At 27.9% G+C, this 18,228-nt stretch overlaps 1 protein-coding gene across 12 annotated transcripts in view; it reads left to right on the top strand.

Moving 5' to 3' along the window:
• Window positions 1-13,526, top strand: part of LOC136983563 (serine/threonine-protein kinase VRK1-like) — a 104,317-nt gene extending 90,791 nt beyond the window's left edge. For 11 of the 12 annotated variants that reach the window (XM_067280347.1, XM_067280356.1, XM_067280350.1 and 8 more), the window contains 2 exons: window positions 1,872-2,205; window positions 13,224-13,526. In XM_067280347.1, coding sequence (XP_067136448.1) covers window positions 1,872-2,205; window positions 13,224-13,285 — 396 coding nt within the window. In that variant the 3' untranslated portion in view covers window positions 13,286-13,526. Of the gene's footprint in view, window positions 1-1,871; window positions 2,206-13,102; window positions 13,137-13,223 lie in introns of all 12 variants that reach the window. The other variant, XM_067280348.1, reaches the window with a different exon arrangement.
• Window positions 13,527-18,228: the final 4,702 nt, after the last annotated feature.

The raw sequence follows: 18,228 nt of genomic DNA, 5'->3' as shown, positions 1-18,228 counted from the left end.
TGAATGTGTTCGTTGTCCAAACATAAAAATCTTTCACAAAACTGTTCATTATCCAAACTGTTCATTAACCAATCATCCACTGTATAGGAATATCTGTATTTGTATAACAGCATAAACCATCATAAGTGTGGTGGTTGTAATTAATATGGGCTGTAGGTGATGCCATAGCTGCAGTGTTGTTAACTTGGGCATAATTAATGATTTACAGATAATTTGAGGTGGCATTGTATATTTTTAGAAAGCCTAACTTGTTCCAGTGTAATTATTTAAAAATCACAAAACAAAATCACAAATTGGCTACTTTTTAAATGGTAAAAAAAATACAAAAAGGACTGACCTATGATTGTAATATAGACCTTAGTGATTTTTTAAGGTCAGAATCAACTTTTATAAGCCTTTACATTATTTAACTGTGGATAATGTTGAATATTTCAATGTTCAGATCCAGATAATTTTAGTTTCTTGCATTGGCAACCCTACACAGCTAACCAATCTGCAGTCAAGCAAACTAATGAACTACCAGATTCAATCTGTATTTTCTAAGCATGTTAAGAAATATGAATGAATTAGATTATGCCAGAAAATCAAGATTCCATTATGAAGCATTTTTCTTTTTCTCATGTGGGATGAAGCATAGAGCTTTTAATAGTAACTTTAATTTATATGAATAAATTTATTGCTGATAGAAATGACTTTGGATCTTTAGACAGACAGACATGTTGAAATTGCCAATAGCTTATAATAATAATTCATCATACATATTTTTATAAGTTTATATGCCCCTACACAGAATGTTTGAGTGAGATTACTAAACTTTTACTGATTATGTAAGAATTGCAAATTGAGAATTTAAATTCTGCATTGAATCACTCTTCATAAAAGTTAATAGCTTGTTACTTTTTATTTTTTGAATAGTTGATAGAAAAAAATTGTAATTACAAAGTGTGACAATTAAATTCCAGGACTGGGGTAATAAAAGGACACAAAGAACATATAATGAAAAACCCGTTTAATATGTTTCAAAGTAATTCCCCTGGAGGGCAATGCACTTCTCGCAATGCTTGTACAAGTTCTTGAAACACTTGGTTTGCGCTGTATGTCCTCCAGGTCGTTGAACCTTCATTCCTTCAATGTGATTTTGATCCAGTAAAGAGGGGTTATCATCAACATCTTGAATGAACTGTTGACATGCTTTTAGCCAGAGACGCTTTTGGTCCTCAGTAAGATAGTGTGGAACAAAGCGGAAGCAGATTTTTTTTTTTTTTTTTTTTTGCCCAAATCTTTGGTGATGATTAAGCGAGTTGTCTCCAGATTGATACCAGTTATCTCTGTTACCATCCAAATAGACATTTGATGGTCATATCGCAGCAAGTCTGATTTTTTCGATGTTTTCTGATGTTCAAACTGATTGAGGTCATCCAGGGTGAGCATTGTCTTCAAGGTTTTCCCGACCATCCCTGAAATGTGCAAACCACTTGAAAACACATGAGCAGGATAGGGCATCAATCCCATAAACTTGCTTGATGTGGGCATACGTCTCTGTTGCACTTTTACCCAACTTTTAACAAAACTTAATGTTCACTTTTTGTTCCATGACAAAAACGTGACATCACTTTCTCACAGTAATATGTGAATGGAGTACAGAAAAAGAACGAGTTACGAGACATGAATAAATCTTTGCAGACAAGTAGCCAGATGGTTGAACTATTATGACAAGCTTAGACAAGTTTCTGCACACTGATACTGCAGTGCTACACGACCAGTCCTGGAATTAAATTGTCACACCTTGTATTTCTGATATATTAATATTTATTAATTATTAAATTTATTGAAGTAAAATAATTTTTTTGTGTGATGTTATTTTTGTTTAGAAATTATCAAATTCAAAACAAGTTTTGAAGTCTGCTAGGAAGCAAATTGATCAAAAAACATCACCAACAAACCAAACAGAACTTAAAGGCACCAAGTCTAAACATCAAAACTGTTCATCACTAATTCAGTCTTACAAAAATAGTTGTAATGAACTTATGCAAGATAATTCTTTAGAAAATCCCACACCTGCAATGTTAATGGTCATGCAAAAGAAATTACAGCAGCAGAACACACCTGAAAGGTCATCATCAAGCTTTAACAATAAGGGCAGAAAAAGACCATCACCAGATTATAATCAATTAACTGAAACAGAGCAGATATTAAAAGATAAAGGTAAATATTTATTATTTGCATTTTAAATTATAAAAAAATTAGAATAGAATTACTTTTTTTGAAAGAAAATTAGTCCTTAATATTTAAAAAAAATTATTTAATTTATTTTTAAAACTTTTATAATTTTGTTTATAAATTTTATTATAACTTAATTTGTATTTTGTAACGATTTTATTAAAGATTGTGTTAGTTTTAAATTTTGTATCCATATAGTTATTTAATAATGATTAAATTATTTCTAAAGGATTGAAAATTTCAGCATTTTTTAAATTTGAAATGCACAGTTTTCATAAAAGTCTATATATTTTATCCAAATTAGCCTTTTTTGTCATATATAATGATTTTATATATTGTGTAAAAATTTTAAATTTTTGCAATTTTCTTTTTTGACCATTTCAGTTTTGAAAGCATCATTTTTATTATTCCAGACATTGATATACAAATTAGTATATTCTGTAAAATACTTGATATTGGTTATCTGTTCTTGTAACTGGATGTTAGGTATATGGTAACATTGTCACATTCCTTGTTTTAATTTTAATTGTTATATAAGTGTAGTTTTAATAAATTAAAACTATACCTATGCTAGTATACAGCCATAACCTGAGTACTCAATTTTTTAAAAGATTACATGTGTATAGCATGAAGAAATCAGAAATGAACAGAATTATTTAAAAAACTAGCTGTTACCCATGGCTTTGCTCGCTCAGATTTTGCAGTTTGATAGAAATAACCCTCCCTCAGTACTTCACTAAGGTCCTCAATTATTAGTTGTTACTAATTTGGTAAAATTACTGATTTTTGTTTGTTTCAAACTATGGACTGCTAATGCACCTAAATTCAAGTTTCAAATATTATGGGATTTTGAGATACGATAAATCTGAGTTTCATTTTTTTTTTTAACATAAATGACGTTATCTGAAACTCCCTAAAGTTAAATAAATAATAAAATGTAAAAATACAGAGCATTCACAGAGATAAAACCTTTGTCTCGTTGCACACCATCAGTAGTCCATCAAAAATTACAAAAATTACGGAGACGACCATCCCTTTTAGGTAACTGCCTCCGCAACAAACATGCAAAAATGGTAAGACATCCTCTGGTGTTTTCGCCACTATCACAATAATAATTTTTTAAAAATTAACAAAGTAAAATCGTGGCTGACGTTATTTCAGACACCATAGTAATTATTTAATTTATAACAATCTAAATATATAAAATTCTCACACATGCGACAATCAAATGCAGGTTGTATCAGCTTATACTAATAACTTTCTTACAATTAAGGAAAATGGAAAAAGAAGCAAAAGGGATAGGAAAGGAATAGAAATACCCGGGTTTTTCGTAGTGACGTGCTCTTGGAAAGGACACCACTTCGAAACTCTCCTTTATTCATGACCCTCTTCTTGTCGTAGACCTTTTGTGTATTCCTGACTTTGTCGTTTGTCCTCAAGGTTTTCTGTCTGTAGTCTATTATTTTTTATTTTATTTTTTTTCTAACTTCTTCGGTACCTCTCAGTCTCAGATCATCTTTCTCGAGGGCTGGAGCACTCGTTTTCCCTTCCTGCTTCTTTGGGGTTTTCACCAAAAGTGACTCTTTCTCTGTCCATTTGGCCCCAGGGCCCCACATTGTCTTTTGTTCTATTTATTTTCATGGAAAAGATAATTCTACCCAAGGGCAAAAGGGTCAGACGGCCACACTATAATCGAACAAATATGTAATAACAAATTCGAATTTAAATTGTTTGAACATTTGGTTAAAAAATCATAATACGTAAATATTGTACGTTTGGAAATTAAGTTATTACCATCAGAAACAAAAAATTGCATCTGAAATAGTACAGTAGAAGCCGTTCTTCCAGTTAAACCTTAATGCTCTCCCTCTCCCCCCACGGAGGAATTTTGAAAAATCACTTCTTAGAGTATGCCATGGGAATGCACACTAACTGTGTACCAAATTTCACCTCTAGGTTCAGCGGTTTGCTCTGGGTGGTGATGAATCAATCAGTCAGTCAGTCAGGATAAGTAGTTTTATATATATAGATTACCAGTAAATATTTACTGCAATTTTAATTTATACAGCTGTTTTTAATTGAATGTTCTCTGTAATGAATCAACATTGTATTCACTTTACAAATCTCAGTTTTACAGATCAAAATTTTTAAAATTGTTAATTAGAAAAATTACAATCTACAATTATATACCTTCAACAATAGATAAAAAGAATTTTATTTTTTATTTATTAATAACATTCTGTAATCTGTAACACAATTATAGATTTATAGATTTGCTCTCTTTGTGGATTTATTACTGGACAAACACTGAATGAACTTTTTTACTATGACAATCAAATTATCATTAAAATAAAAAAACTGAAAATAGTTCTGCTTAATTATATATATATTTATTCATTTATTTAAGACTAGTTTGTTAGCATCTGTCTTTCTTTCACACCTTCAAAATAAGGGTGTGAAAGGTAATTTAAGAAAAGATGATTAAGTGAGTTAATAAAGTTTTTTTCAAACATTTTAATGGATTTAATCTTACAGAAAACAAAACTGAAATTATATATCATAGTAAAGCCATGCTAAGTAGAACTGTATTAACTCAAAGCTGTCTACAGGTCCTAGGCACAGTGTGTAATGTTTCCATATAGTACAATCTTGGTCAGTACTTTTAACTTGAATCTATTTTTCAATGTTCCTTCCACTCTTTGATAGGTCCATGATCTTCATTTTCACTTATATTCCATGTGAATACAGATGATTAAGATAAACAGTATGGCTCCATGCCAACATAACAACATGCCATTACAACCTTGCATTGATATCCTTTTACTGATAAGTATGTTATCAGTGATCTGATTGGGATAAAGGGGTGTCTTGACAATGCACTCAAAAGTACCATAAACTGTGTACACTTTCTTAATCATTCTGTGAACCAGATTCTTGAGAAATGGCTTGATAGTGGAAAATTTATGACCACAGAAAAATTTGAGAAAATTGGGTATTAAATTTGTTAATTCAAAGTTAGGATATTTTCATCCTTTAAACTCCAACTCAAGGAGGTTTTACTATAATAATGAGATGACAAAGCCAGATTCATTATTGGGGTAATTAAATATACAAATATGTAATTTGGATGAAAGGTATGTAGTTAAGTGACCATATTGTAGTGAATTTAATAATTAAAATTAATTTAGAATATTCTGGAAGAAAAGATCAATTTGGAGTGGGACTCAAACATGCAGCTTCGTACTGCACAGACAACTACTAATTATGGTACTTGGACTCCATGCAATTTTCATTTCCAGATCAGTTAATTTAGAAGATATAACCAAACCAGTCACTCGCTGCACTGACTGAGGATGACTATATGGCCAAAGCTCTTCATGGCACTCAGCTTACTTTTAGTCTGACATGGTATACATATATCTATATTTAATTAGCTGAGTCACAGCCTGATAAAGAATCCGGCTTTGTAATTTGATTTTAATGGATGTTAGATTATTAGGAGTATAATACATTGTTTTTTCAAATTCATAATTTACCTAGCTAACAGTGTTGAAAAACCGTCCTGCAAATTTCTTATTTCTTGCATTTATTGTTTAGCCTTTTCCTTATTAAGTTATTTAAATATAAAATTTCTTACATCCCTTTGATGTAAGGATGAGAATGAGATAATAATTATTAATAGTTAATGAATCAGATGGCCTTCTGTCTTTAGGGATGTACTGTACCTTTGAAAAGGAAGTAAGTGGGACAATTTACTCATTAGTCATCATGAAATAGTAGCATTTTTCTTGATTCATTAAAGTAGATTGATTGTAACTAAATTCTATAAAAGGAAAATTTTGCACACAGAGTATTTTTTGAAAATGGTTTGAAAATACAAATTTTGATTCCAAAAAGTAGTTGAATCTCTTAATCAATAATTTTAATAAATAGAACTTAGTTTAAAAGAAATTCAAAATAAAATTTACTTTCATTGTCATTTTGTGCTTGAAACATATCATGAAAAAAAAAAACAATTATTAAATTTTTAAAATATTTTGAAAGATGCTTTTGTTCTTGATGTTTTTATCTTTAAGTAGCAATCTTAGAAAATTCTTTTAAAATTTTGATTATTTAATAGTGAAATATTGCTGAATAGTTCATCTTCAATGCCAGTCCAATATTCAGTGTTTGATGTAAACATTGCTCCATCAATGCCAGAGAATTACAAAATTCTGGAATCAGCTTGAAAAATGCATCAGTTACAATGTATGATCAACTATATGGATTTAAATTATTACATTTTTTAAAAATTTTGTATGTCAATCTTTTTTCAAATGACTAAAGCACTGAAAAATTATATTTGGTAGAAATATAATAAAATTGATATGTATGTTCTGTATAGAATTGTTTCAAATATCAATTATCAGATTTATAATTGCAAAGAATTCCATGGAGTTTAAGTATTACATTCCAGTTTTTAAATAATGTTTTTAGAAATGTAAAAATTTAATTTTATCATTATGTATTTATTTTGCTACTGAATAATATCCAATTTGGATGAAATATATAAGAATAAATGTAATAGTAATTACAAAAAGTGGTTACAGTTACGAAACAAAATGCATCTTGTAGGTGTAAACAATGAATTTGCTGAAATAAATTTGATTTTAAAATTTTAACTGATCTGTTTAGTAAGAGATTTTAACCTTAAGCAGTCTAAAAAATAACAATTTGAATATATAACTAGAGTGAGTGAGTTACATCTTTAATAATAATTTATTATCTATTCATATAAGATTTTAATAAGCATTTTTAAAATAATTAAAATTATTTAATTGCTTGTAATCATTATTTGTTTTTATGAAAATAACTAATGAAGTAACTGAAAATTATATCATGAGTAATTTCAAATTGTAGATCTTATTAAATATTTTTATAGTCATAACTTAAAGCTATTTATTGTTTTTATTATTATGATATTTTTATTAATTGCAATATTTAATAAAAACTATAATTTGAAATTTGTTCATGATATATGATTTATAGCTACTTCATTAGTAATTATATCAGTTGTGTTATAAAAATCAAAAACAACTATTAATGATGTTCATATCTATCATCATTAATTAGTTATCTAAAGAAAGGATTTGGTGTAAATTAGTATTAATGAGTATGGATATATAAATTTAATTTCCTATAAAAATACAGTAGAGCATCGATTAACCGACCCCCGATTAACCGTCACATCGGTTAACCGACTGCATTCTAGTCAGCAAATTCAAATGTCCGCTAATGATGTGGCGCTACAATATTTGGCTATGTCTTGGTTACTTTAATATTATTTTTGTTAAATTTTTGCATGTTTTAGCTGGCAGTACTGGCTCGACCATGAAAGGGAGGCCAGTATTTTAAACCATGCTTAATTTTTTATTTTGTCTTTATTTTGTGGAAAATAAAGAAACCATTTTTAACGATACAATAGCGACAATTATTATTTTATAAAAATTTTGTTAGGCTTAACATCGATGAAAATTCAACGCGAAGTAGGTTAATAGCGATATACTAATAGGCCTATACAAATTACATGAGATATACTAATAATGTATTTTTTCATACTTTTCGGTTATCCATTTTTTCAGTTATCTAACCAACCCCAGTCCCCAATTGAGTCTGATAATCGATGCTCTACTGTATTGTTTTTATTAGAAGGACAATGAAATAAAATATCAAAACTTTTACTAATAAGAGTAGCTTTATATAAACAGTGAAGACATTATAAAATTCTACTATACAAAATTTAAAATAGGTGAACTAAATAAGGCCTACTTAAACATTTTCAATTTACAGAAATTGGTATAACTTACAAAATAGCATTAGAATCTTTCAAAGTGTTTTTGTTCCAATATGGTATATTTGTAAGAAAAATTCTAGTTTGAATCAAATTTTGTGAAGGCCAGTTTATAATCTGTACATACTTTTAATATTCATTTCTTTTAGGAAGTAAAAGTTGTAAATAAGAATTTCAGACTATTTAAATATGACCAATATGCAGTTCTATTAATATTTGTTTAAAGCAGTGATTCTCAATCTGTTTTAACACAGAATCCTAACAAACCTGTAGAACCTACTTGAGGAATCTTTCAGCAGGTTCACACACTATCTGACCATATTCCATCTCCATTAAAGTTGAGCTCTACAAGGTTCTGGTATCTTAACCCTAAAAAAATATTTTTTATTAGCAGATAAAGTAAATCAATAATAGAAAGAAGCAATGATGAATTGTCTGTGCAAGTTGCTGAATGATTAATGTTGAATGCCTTAAAAATTCAGAACCATTAATAAATGTTTTCCGTAATTATATACAGGGTGGGGCATAAGTAACACCCTTTTTAATTTCTATTAGTTTCTATTGCAAATGTTTACTTTCAACAGGACGGGGTGTCACCTCATTATGGGTTAAGAGTTCTGGAATGGTTAAATCAAAATTTTGAGGAGAGATGGATAGGACGACAAGGACCTATTGAGTGGCCATCACGATCACCGGACTTTTTTTTGTGGGGTGTATTGAAGGATCAGGTTTACAGCCTCAAACAAAAAACAATTCCTGAATTAAAACAAGTAATAACAGAAATTTTCTGTAATTACCATGAAAATGTGTCAAAAAGTTTGTAGAAGTGTTGCTAGTAGAGTTCAGCATTGTATTGAATATGAAGGGGAACATTTTGAGCATGTCCATTAATATTTAATCATTGTATTTTTCGTTCCTGTATTTATGTAATTTTCTTCAATAAAATTTAAAATTTTTTAAAATTTCAAAAGGGTGTTACTTATGCCCTCCCTGTATTATCATCTCTTGGAACCCTGTTGCAACTTTCATAGAATTTCAGTTCTGTGTAATTGAGTTTGAGAAACACTACTATAAAGTAATTCTCACTTAGAAATATTTAAGTTATCAATGTAGCTCAACTGGGTTGGTTAGTTGACTGACTCTTCAATGATCAAAGATAAACCATTAATAATTGATAACCTTTTTAATAATGTATCAGTTTAAAAAGAGAATTTTAAATATGGTATTACAATAAAAATGAATAAAAACACATGAAAAATTAACACATGGTAAATTTATTTTATTTATTTAAAAATGATTTTTTTCGAAATATAGAAAATGGTAATTTAAGTTAGAGGAGTTTTGCTTTTACTGTTCCGGCTGTTATGTATGCATAACAAGGGAAGTATTCGAATCGTGTCAAATTTAACCCTCTGAATTTTTTGCAAATCTCTGTTTTGAGACCTCCTGAATTCAAAAAAGGCAAAAAAAAAATTGTGTGTTTGTGTTGGTGTCTGTTCTGTTTAATATCTCAGGATGGGTGAAGATTAAGAAATGAAATTTGGCATGGTGGCTTGTATATGAGGGGCATTGATACTATTAAATTTTGGTGGAAAAGATTGAGGTGAGGATATAATGGAGTGTCATGTCATGTCTCAAGAGGTAGGACTTAATGGAGATTTTATTTGTTATTAACATTTACACTTTTTTTTTATAAAACTGAGCATGTCCATTAATATTTAATCATTGTAGCGCACTCAAAATACTACCCTACTCTCAAAATTAAGCTTTTTGCCATTGTACAGTAATTAAAATACAAAGTTTTTTGTAACAAAATCTCGTAAGAGATGGTGCCCCGCACACTTTTATTTTTGTTTAATAATATAAAAGTTGTTTTTTTTAAAATAAAAACATAACAGCTGGGAAAGTTACACAACTCCTTGCTGGATATTTTTTATTATTTTATGATTTGAAAGAGAAACAATGTTTGATTAAATTTCATCATGGTAAATATGGTTATTTATAACTGTAATGTGATTGCTTTCTTGGTTGCGACTGTACTAGAGATATTGTGAAACAAATAGTAGAAATTTTAGAGTGACTATTTTTCAAGTAAAATTTTGATTAAACAAACACTTATAAAATGCATATTGAAAATTTGTAAAAACAGTGAAGCATAGAAAATCCAGATTCAGCCATTGAAAAATGATTAATACCCTTTTAATGGTAACTTCTTTGTTGATGTTCTTTTGGCCTTGCATTATTATTCTAAATATTCATTCAGAATTCAGAATTTTGGAACAACCAAAAATATTTATTGTGACATCATTACAATGCTGAACTGCAATTTTTAACTTAAAATATATGCTCTCCACCTCAAATTAGTAGTGGCTTGCCCCTGTACACCATACTTTTCCTTTAACAATAGTCATGCTAGTCATACATTTAACACCTTTCAGGGGAAAATTTTTGAATTGAAATAACATGACTTCTGGTTTATATCGAAGTTCGTGTATAGTTAATCTAGGCTTTCTGTCCCTAAGATTTCCATATCTGGTCTCATCTTTCATCTAACTCCATTCTCAAGATTAACGAAAGACAGAGAGACGAATGAATGACAGTGGGTTTATAGGTCTATAATTTTTTCAAATTGCAGCCCAATTATGATCAGTGTATTTTTTGTTTAAATATAGTGATTCTATAGGCCTACATATTGAATCTTTGTGAGTATTCTTACATTCCTTGTGAAATGCTGGCTTGAACTTAGACAACTAAACTTGAATTAGTATATTTGAAAATCCAAATAGGGTCTGGCTCCAATTAGTCTGGATTTTTGATACTTAAAAACTGATACAGTGAAGCAAAAGAAAAAAGTGAGTTTTATTTTGAATATTTTTCAATTGTAAAATAATAGTAATAATAAAAAATAGAAAATGTAAGTTGAAGTAAAATAACAGCTAGAGAGAGCATATTCAAATCATTCATTAAGCAAATTTTGTCTTTTTTGTGGGTTTAATGGATGAATAAAATATGAAATTTAGTAGACACAGAAAATTTTTTGTTTCTGAACTTAAACCTCTATGCACAAATATATTAACAAAGAGTATATCATATTTATTAATATATTTAATGTTGTTATATATAACACAGTTTTGTTGTTTTTTTTCTCCTGGATCTGAAAATTGATAGACACAAAACTTAAATTATTAATGTTAACATAGATGAGCATATTTATAATTTTTAGAACATTCTGCATTATTATGAAGTTTGAAAAATTACATATTTTACAATTGTATTTATAGCTAAATTTCTTGTAATTTTATAGTATAAATCAATACCATAATAGGATATTCAAGCAAATTGATTAAAATACACTAACTTAAAAAAATATGCATCCTTCAAAAATAAATGTTGAACCAAAAACATTAGACTTTAAAGGGACCACAAGATTGGGTTATCAGTTCCATCATAGATGGTATTACAGTTGGTGAAAATGGGATCCACTTTTTATTGCATATTATGATTCTACCTAAAAACAAACTGACTTTTATCTTAAAAATGTTTTGAAAGACTCACTCACCAGAAGTTATGAGCATTTGAACTTTTACATAGCCACCACACCATGCATGCTTGTTTCTGTGGATATCCAAAGTTCATTGAAGAAATCATTATGAAACTATTATTATTTGGTGAAATCACACTTTTTCTTCAAATAATGAACTGGAAAAGAATGTGTATTTTTTGAGTTATTCAAATAGATTGATTAAAATGAACCACCCTGTATATTTATTATTGATGATAAATATGTAAACATTTTTTGTAGGAAACCTACAAACATTCATTATCATTTTTGTATGTTAGCTAAATAAATATTTTTAAAACTCATTAGAATCCAAAGCTATTGATCTTCAGTGTCCTATAAGTATGTAGGCAAAGGACAAATAATATATTGTTGAAATGTCAGGGGGGGGAAAAACAATCTTAGAATCTATTATGGAGTTCCAAATTTATGGAATGTTTTATCAGTTTCTTTTTTGGTCATGAAATTAAAAATTTTTCATAATTCTTTTATCAGTTTCCTAAAATAATCAAAAAATTGTAAATATTAAAGATTTTCCTTTGTAATTTATTTATTTCAGATTAAAAAACACATCTATAATGTTAATTTTACAAAATTTATTTAGTATCTGATAATACAGTATATCAATTTTTAATTCTAAAGTTGTTATTTGAATTTTTTTTTTTTTTTAATTTATGGTTAGATAATTTTTAACATTCACTTTTCAAAATTAAAATTACGTTCAGAACTTATTTTACACATTAATTATGCAATGTTTGTTTTGTTGAGTCTTCTAAAAATGAGATTGCAACCACTTTTCAACTTGCTTAACTTAATTTTGCATTAGCTGGCAAAAAATTATATAAATATTTAAAAACAAAAACCTATGCCCCTAGGCCTTGATCAGCATCTGCCAACACCATTATGCCATTTGTCTTGTACTTCCCATTTTATTTTTGTGAGATGTTTATACTGGCATTTATTTTAATCTTTTTATTACACATTTCAAAACACACTTTTTGTAATTTTGTCTGTATGTGAGATAATTTATTTAACTTCTCTATTTGTCTAAAATCTCCTTTTTGGTTCAGTTAAATTTAGTAAGCCCAGTTGAGTGCTGCTTTAGCATTTTGGAAAATTCTGATTATATAGTGTTTAATTTGTGTAAAGTTCCATAGAATGCAATCAGTTTGTCAGTTGAAGAATGATTATATATTAAAATCATCTAAGAAATTATTAAATCGACATCATCCTTAAAAAAAGCATTTTCATTTTTTCTAAGTTTTCATATAAATACCTAAAACAGAGTATAGTCACTAGTGTTGAAATTGGAAGGTCACTACATTAATGCAAATAATTAAATACTTAACAGAAGGTAGCTCAATAATGAAACTACTAATTAGAATTATATATTACTGTGGAAACACAATGATGGGCCTTGTTTAGCTTGCCTACCTTGCAAAATGGATAGATGTTCAGTTACTTTTTATATTCTTGCATGATTTTTGTTTCAGAAAATATTCCATTGTAACCAGTTTTATATATTTAGTAAGTATATATATTGGTGTATACTATCAGTGTTCAATCTAAGATACAATTTTTACATAAAAATTTTCTTGGTTTTTTTTTCTTTAGGTGTCCTCAATAAAACCAGAAAAACTATATCTAACAGGAAGTCATTTAGTCCAGAATTTTAACATTATTGGATAGATATCAACATTCTGAACTGCAGAATTCATTTCATTAACTGTAGGATTCCCAGAACTCACAAAATGAAGTTGTGTGCATTTTCATAAAAGACAATTTATGGCAGTTGTGTGTATGTAAAACACACTTTTTTTTTTCTTTTGAAGTATGGGAGATTTTACATGTAATTTCACATTGTGTTATGGTTTAAATTTGATTTTTTACAAAACAAATAAAAATTCATTTCAGATATATTGTTGTTTTGTGATGTTTATATTTAAATCATTTCTTGTACTTTATTGGTTTTTATTCTTAAGATTTAGAAAAGAAGTTGATAATCCTTCTGTGAATGAAAATTTGTAATTATTCTAATAGTACAAAATAATTTATTTGAATCTGTTAGAAATGAATCATAAAATTTTTGCATGTTCATTATTGATTTGTAAAAACAACATTGAAGAAAATCTGCTTATAATCCAAATAATAATAATATCAACAGGTACATATCACCAAACACTGAAACTATGATGATAGCATTATTAATGTAAGAAGAAAATATATAGTAGTTTATATTGTAGCAAATTCATTAATTATAATCTGAAATACTATTTTTCCAATGAATATTTACATTAATTTGCTCATCAGTTCAACAAATTCTGTGGTTAAACAGAATTGAAGACAGCTGTAATATCAAAGATGAAATTGTACAAAACATTAAATGATCAGTAAGAATCTGAGTTATGTATGAAATTTCAGTAACTATTTTCAATATATCTATATCAAAATGTCATAATTAAATTTTCATTAGTTAATTAATAATTTTATTGTAATGAAAATGACATTTTTAATTTTGAAATAAATTGGTTTTTACAAATCAGATAAGAATATAATTAATGAAAAGTTAATTGATAGTCCATAATACAGAATATTTTTATGGAAAAAATGGATTATTATTAAAATAGAAAAGTAATATCAGCAAGTGGAAATAATTTTGGAAATAGTAAATATAAAAATTTTACTTTAATTTTATTAAAGTATAATGATAGCAGAATTAAAAATTTTTTAAATTGCCTTTCAGGATATTTAAGATCTTCAATTCATTCCACCAGAGAGCTTGCCTATTAGTTTTTTAACTGAATTTTAGTTAATAGTTTTGGAATACTACATCATCATAGCACTTAAACTTCAAAGACCTAAGTGTTTTTAATCATTGATGGTTTTCAAACTCAGAATTTTGCAGATGTGTTCAAATCTTGTGCTATCTCTGAAGATGCAGCTTTAAAGTAATAAGGCATTTTTGAATTTTTCTGTACTCCTAAAGAAAGCAGTATGAAATCATTTATTTACATCTTGCTTTTCTTTCATGATTTTACATAAGTATTGCAATATACATATGGATATTAACAATAATATTACATAAATGATACATTCTTGGTTTAAATAGTTTTCCACAAAATTCAGCATAACTTTATTTACAATACATTGTTATAAAATCTTTAACCAGTTATATGATTTTACTTACAAACTGGTAGAAATATATATCACTTTAATTAGAAACAAATCACTAAAATGATAAAATAATAATAATTTTGTTAGAAATCTTTTAAACTTGTAGTGGATGACACTTGATGTTAATACAGTTTTTTCAAATATTAATTCATTAATTAATTAAATTTAAACTGTGGCGCCTGTCAGCAATATGCCGATTCAGACCGATAGAGGGCGCGAGGAGAAAAAAAGCGAACTTTGAACTACTCGTTCACTTTTTGGATCTACGACGACAGGAGACAGGCAAACATTTCTTTTATATAACATATTTATATTAATTGTGATTATTTAATAAAAAGTAACTAAAATAAAATTTTTCTTTGTTGACCTAAGTAGGAATTTACTTTAAAAAAATTTCTTTTTATATGACTTGTTTTTGCTGTCAATATCTTCAATGATTCCTTGGCTTTTTGTTGACCTCCCTCTTTGTTTTGCTAATAATAATAATAATAAACAAACCTGGTGATCCTGTATTAATCCACATAGTTTTATTAGAAAAGATTTACTTAGTGTGCAAAAACTTGCTTAACTGTCATATACATATTTATTAAAAATTATTACTCCAAACAGAGTAATAATTTTTAATAAATATGTATATGACAGTTAAGCAAGTTTTTGCACACTAAGTAAATCTTTTCTATAAAACTTGTGGTTCAAACCAGGATCACCAAGGTAATTTTAACCTCGGAAAATGCCTTATCAATCAAATTGGGACATGTTTTATAGGATGAAGGCTATCCTCAGGAGTCTAAGTAAAATATAATTTTCATACTATTTAATAATAGCAGATTACAGTTTGTGAAATTTTCTGATTTTGGATTTCCTGGGATTTGGGAATTGTTTTAGTTTTGTTTTTAAAAGTATCTGTAAACCGAAATATCTACTTTGTATGAGGACCTGAAGTAGAACATGTTAAGTGACATTAGTATAGTTTCCAGTATTATAGCAGGTAAAAGCTATTAATTATAATTTGAATGTATTTCACTATGAAAATCAATGATATCTATTGATTTTAATAATGAAATCTATTCAAATTACTGTTAACAGGTTTTACATTCTTTAATACTGGAAACTATACTAATGCCACCTAATGTGTTTTACTTCTGAAGTCCTCATATATAAAGTACTTGGCTTAAAATCATCAATAGTATTTTTTCCCACCAGGAAAAGAAATAGAAACAGCAACATTGAGGATCAATAAATTTCAGAAATTTTTGAATAAGTGGACGAAGCCATGAACCATGAATGTAAAATGTTCATCTTACTCTGAAAAATGAAAATCTTTTAATTTTTTGCAATTGTTTTGAAAATTCACAATCTAATTAAATATCTATTGAAGGTAAAAATTAATTATAAAATGAATGACGAAAACTGCTCCTGCAATGTTTCCATGTGTATAACCACTATGCTCATCTTTTGTTTGAATAACATTAATACCTATTGGTAAAATTCAGCAAAAATTATCAAAATATTTTTATTTTTTATAAAGTTATTACAAATTTAATGGATTGGTATAAAATCATTTTTAACCCATTTAAGTTTTTTTTTTTTTTTTGGAGATAAATTGTAATATTTTTCCTTGCCATAAATTTATTGCTTATAAAAACAGTAAAGTTTTAATGAAGTAAATCCAGATATTCACCATATTTTATATCAAACACCGGCACACCTGAGATGGTTGCTAATTTTTCTGGGATTTTATTATTTTGATCATTCTCCCTATCTGGTGTTATCCAATAACTGTTGGCATGTCATAACACCAGACACTTAAAGCACTTACTATAGTCAGTGTATCTTTGCTATTCTACTATTACACTGTGCTGTTATATTACCTTGATATTGAAAAAAAAAATTGAGTATACAAATAAAAAAGTATTTTTTTTACAATTCCTGCATAAGTTCTCTCACCTAAGAAGTTTTTCCTAAGTCAAAAACTTCTTAACAGGGTTCTACTATACATAAAATTTCACATTTTATGGAATAAAGAAAACAGTTGTTAGAATTCCATTAAAAAAAAAGGCAGGTTCAACTGCGTGTTTTATCTCGGAGGTTTTCAAGATAAACATGTTTATTTTAAAATTTATTTTTTCTCTGAATTTTCAGTCTAAATTCAATACATTTTCCATATTTATCTAAAATAATTTTTTCCAAAACCTCTGCATCTCAAGTTATGGACTGAAGTGTTGATTACAATTTCAAAGCTTGGCAACTACATTTTGATAACTTAAATTGTAGATGAGAAACATCTTTTGCAATTCTACTTTTCTCTGATTGACTGAGTCTGGCTTGCATCTTATTGGTTAAAGGAAGTTGAGCACTGGAAACTATTGACAAACTTCTGTTAAGGTATGTCAAAAATGTTTTATTCATACCTATTACTGATTGTACTAATAACATACCATACCTCCAATCAAACTTATTATTGTTTATTGTGTAGGAACCTCTATATCTCAAAATCTGTCTGTCTACAATTTTTTCTTGTTCCCAAGATTCGAGATACAGGTTCAATTGTAGTTATTAGTTTTAAAAATCGCCAATTTAAAATTTTGAAATGTTTTTTGGAGTTTACTTGTGACTTGAAAAATATTATGGCAACTTTGAAAAAATAGAAAAAGTTCTTATAGTTTTATAATATGAACAAATGTGTGTGTTTGCAACTTGAGCTGAATAACTTGGGCTGCATTTAATCTCCATATTCACAATATTAAAGGCAGCCCAAGTTGCAAAAAATATACTAAATAATTATTGTGGTAGTGATTTGTTGCTATTTTATAATAATGAACTGAAAACAATGGAGCCAATAATAATGGACTTTCAAAAGGCAACATACCCTGATTGGAATTTCAGATCCCAACACACCTATCTCCAATTTTTTGAATTCACATATTTTAGCAGCCAATTTGTCTGCATATGATTGGGACACTATACTCAAGCTTACTAATAAAAACAGAAATCAGAATTTTATCTCAGCTCAGAAACTTTGTATAGGTTTTTCGTGTTTCTCTTGAAATTGTTTCTCGTAGAGATGTAGGTTTCTGAAATTTAATATCTTGTTTGTAATTATTTACAATTATTATTATTGAATTTTCTTTATAAACAGTAAAATTGACATGAAGTGGTAAATAAATGCTGGAGGTTGCAAAAACAATACAATTAAAAACAAGATAGAAGAATAATAACCAAATTATATCATTTACCTTATGATAAAATTGGTTTCATTATACTGTACTTTGTGTTCTTAACATTGGCTTTTCCAAGAACCTATTGATGACATTAAGTGAAAACTTGCTGTACTGTGACTCTTCTCACTGGAAATAATGTATAAGAATGATTCCATGTTTGTGTTTTCAATAGCAAACTATATTTTTGATGATATTGTGTTTGGTTTTTTTATGTAAAAACAAAA

This window comes from Centruroides vittatus, unplaced genomic scaffold (genome assembly GCF_030686945.1).
Source record: "Centruroides vittatus isolate TY-2023 unplaced genomic scaffold, ASM3068694v2 contig_883, whole genome shotgun sequence".
In the NCBI taxonomy this organism is placed as follows: Eukaryota; Metazoa; Arthropoda; class Arachnida; order Scorpiones; family Buthidae; genus Centruroides; species Centruroides vittatus.
Note: the sequence above shows the minus strand (reverse complement) of the source record. Positions and strands in the feature narration are given on the sequence as shown.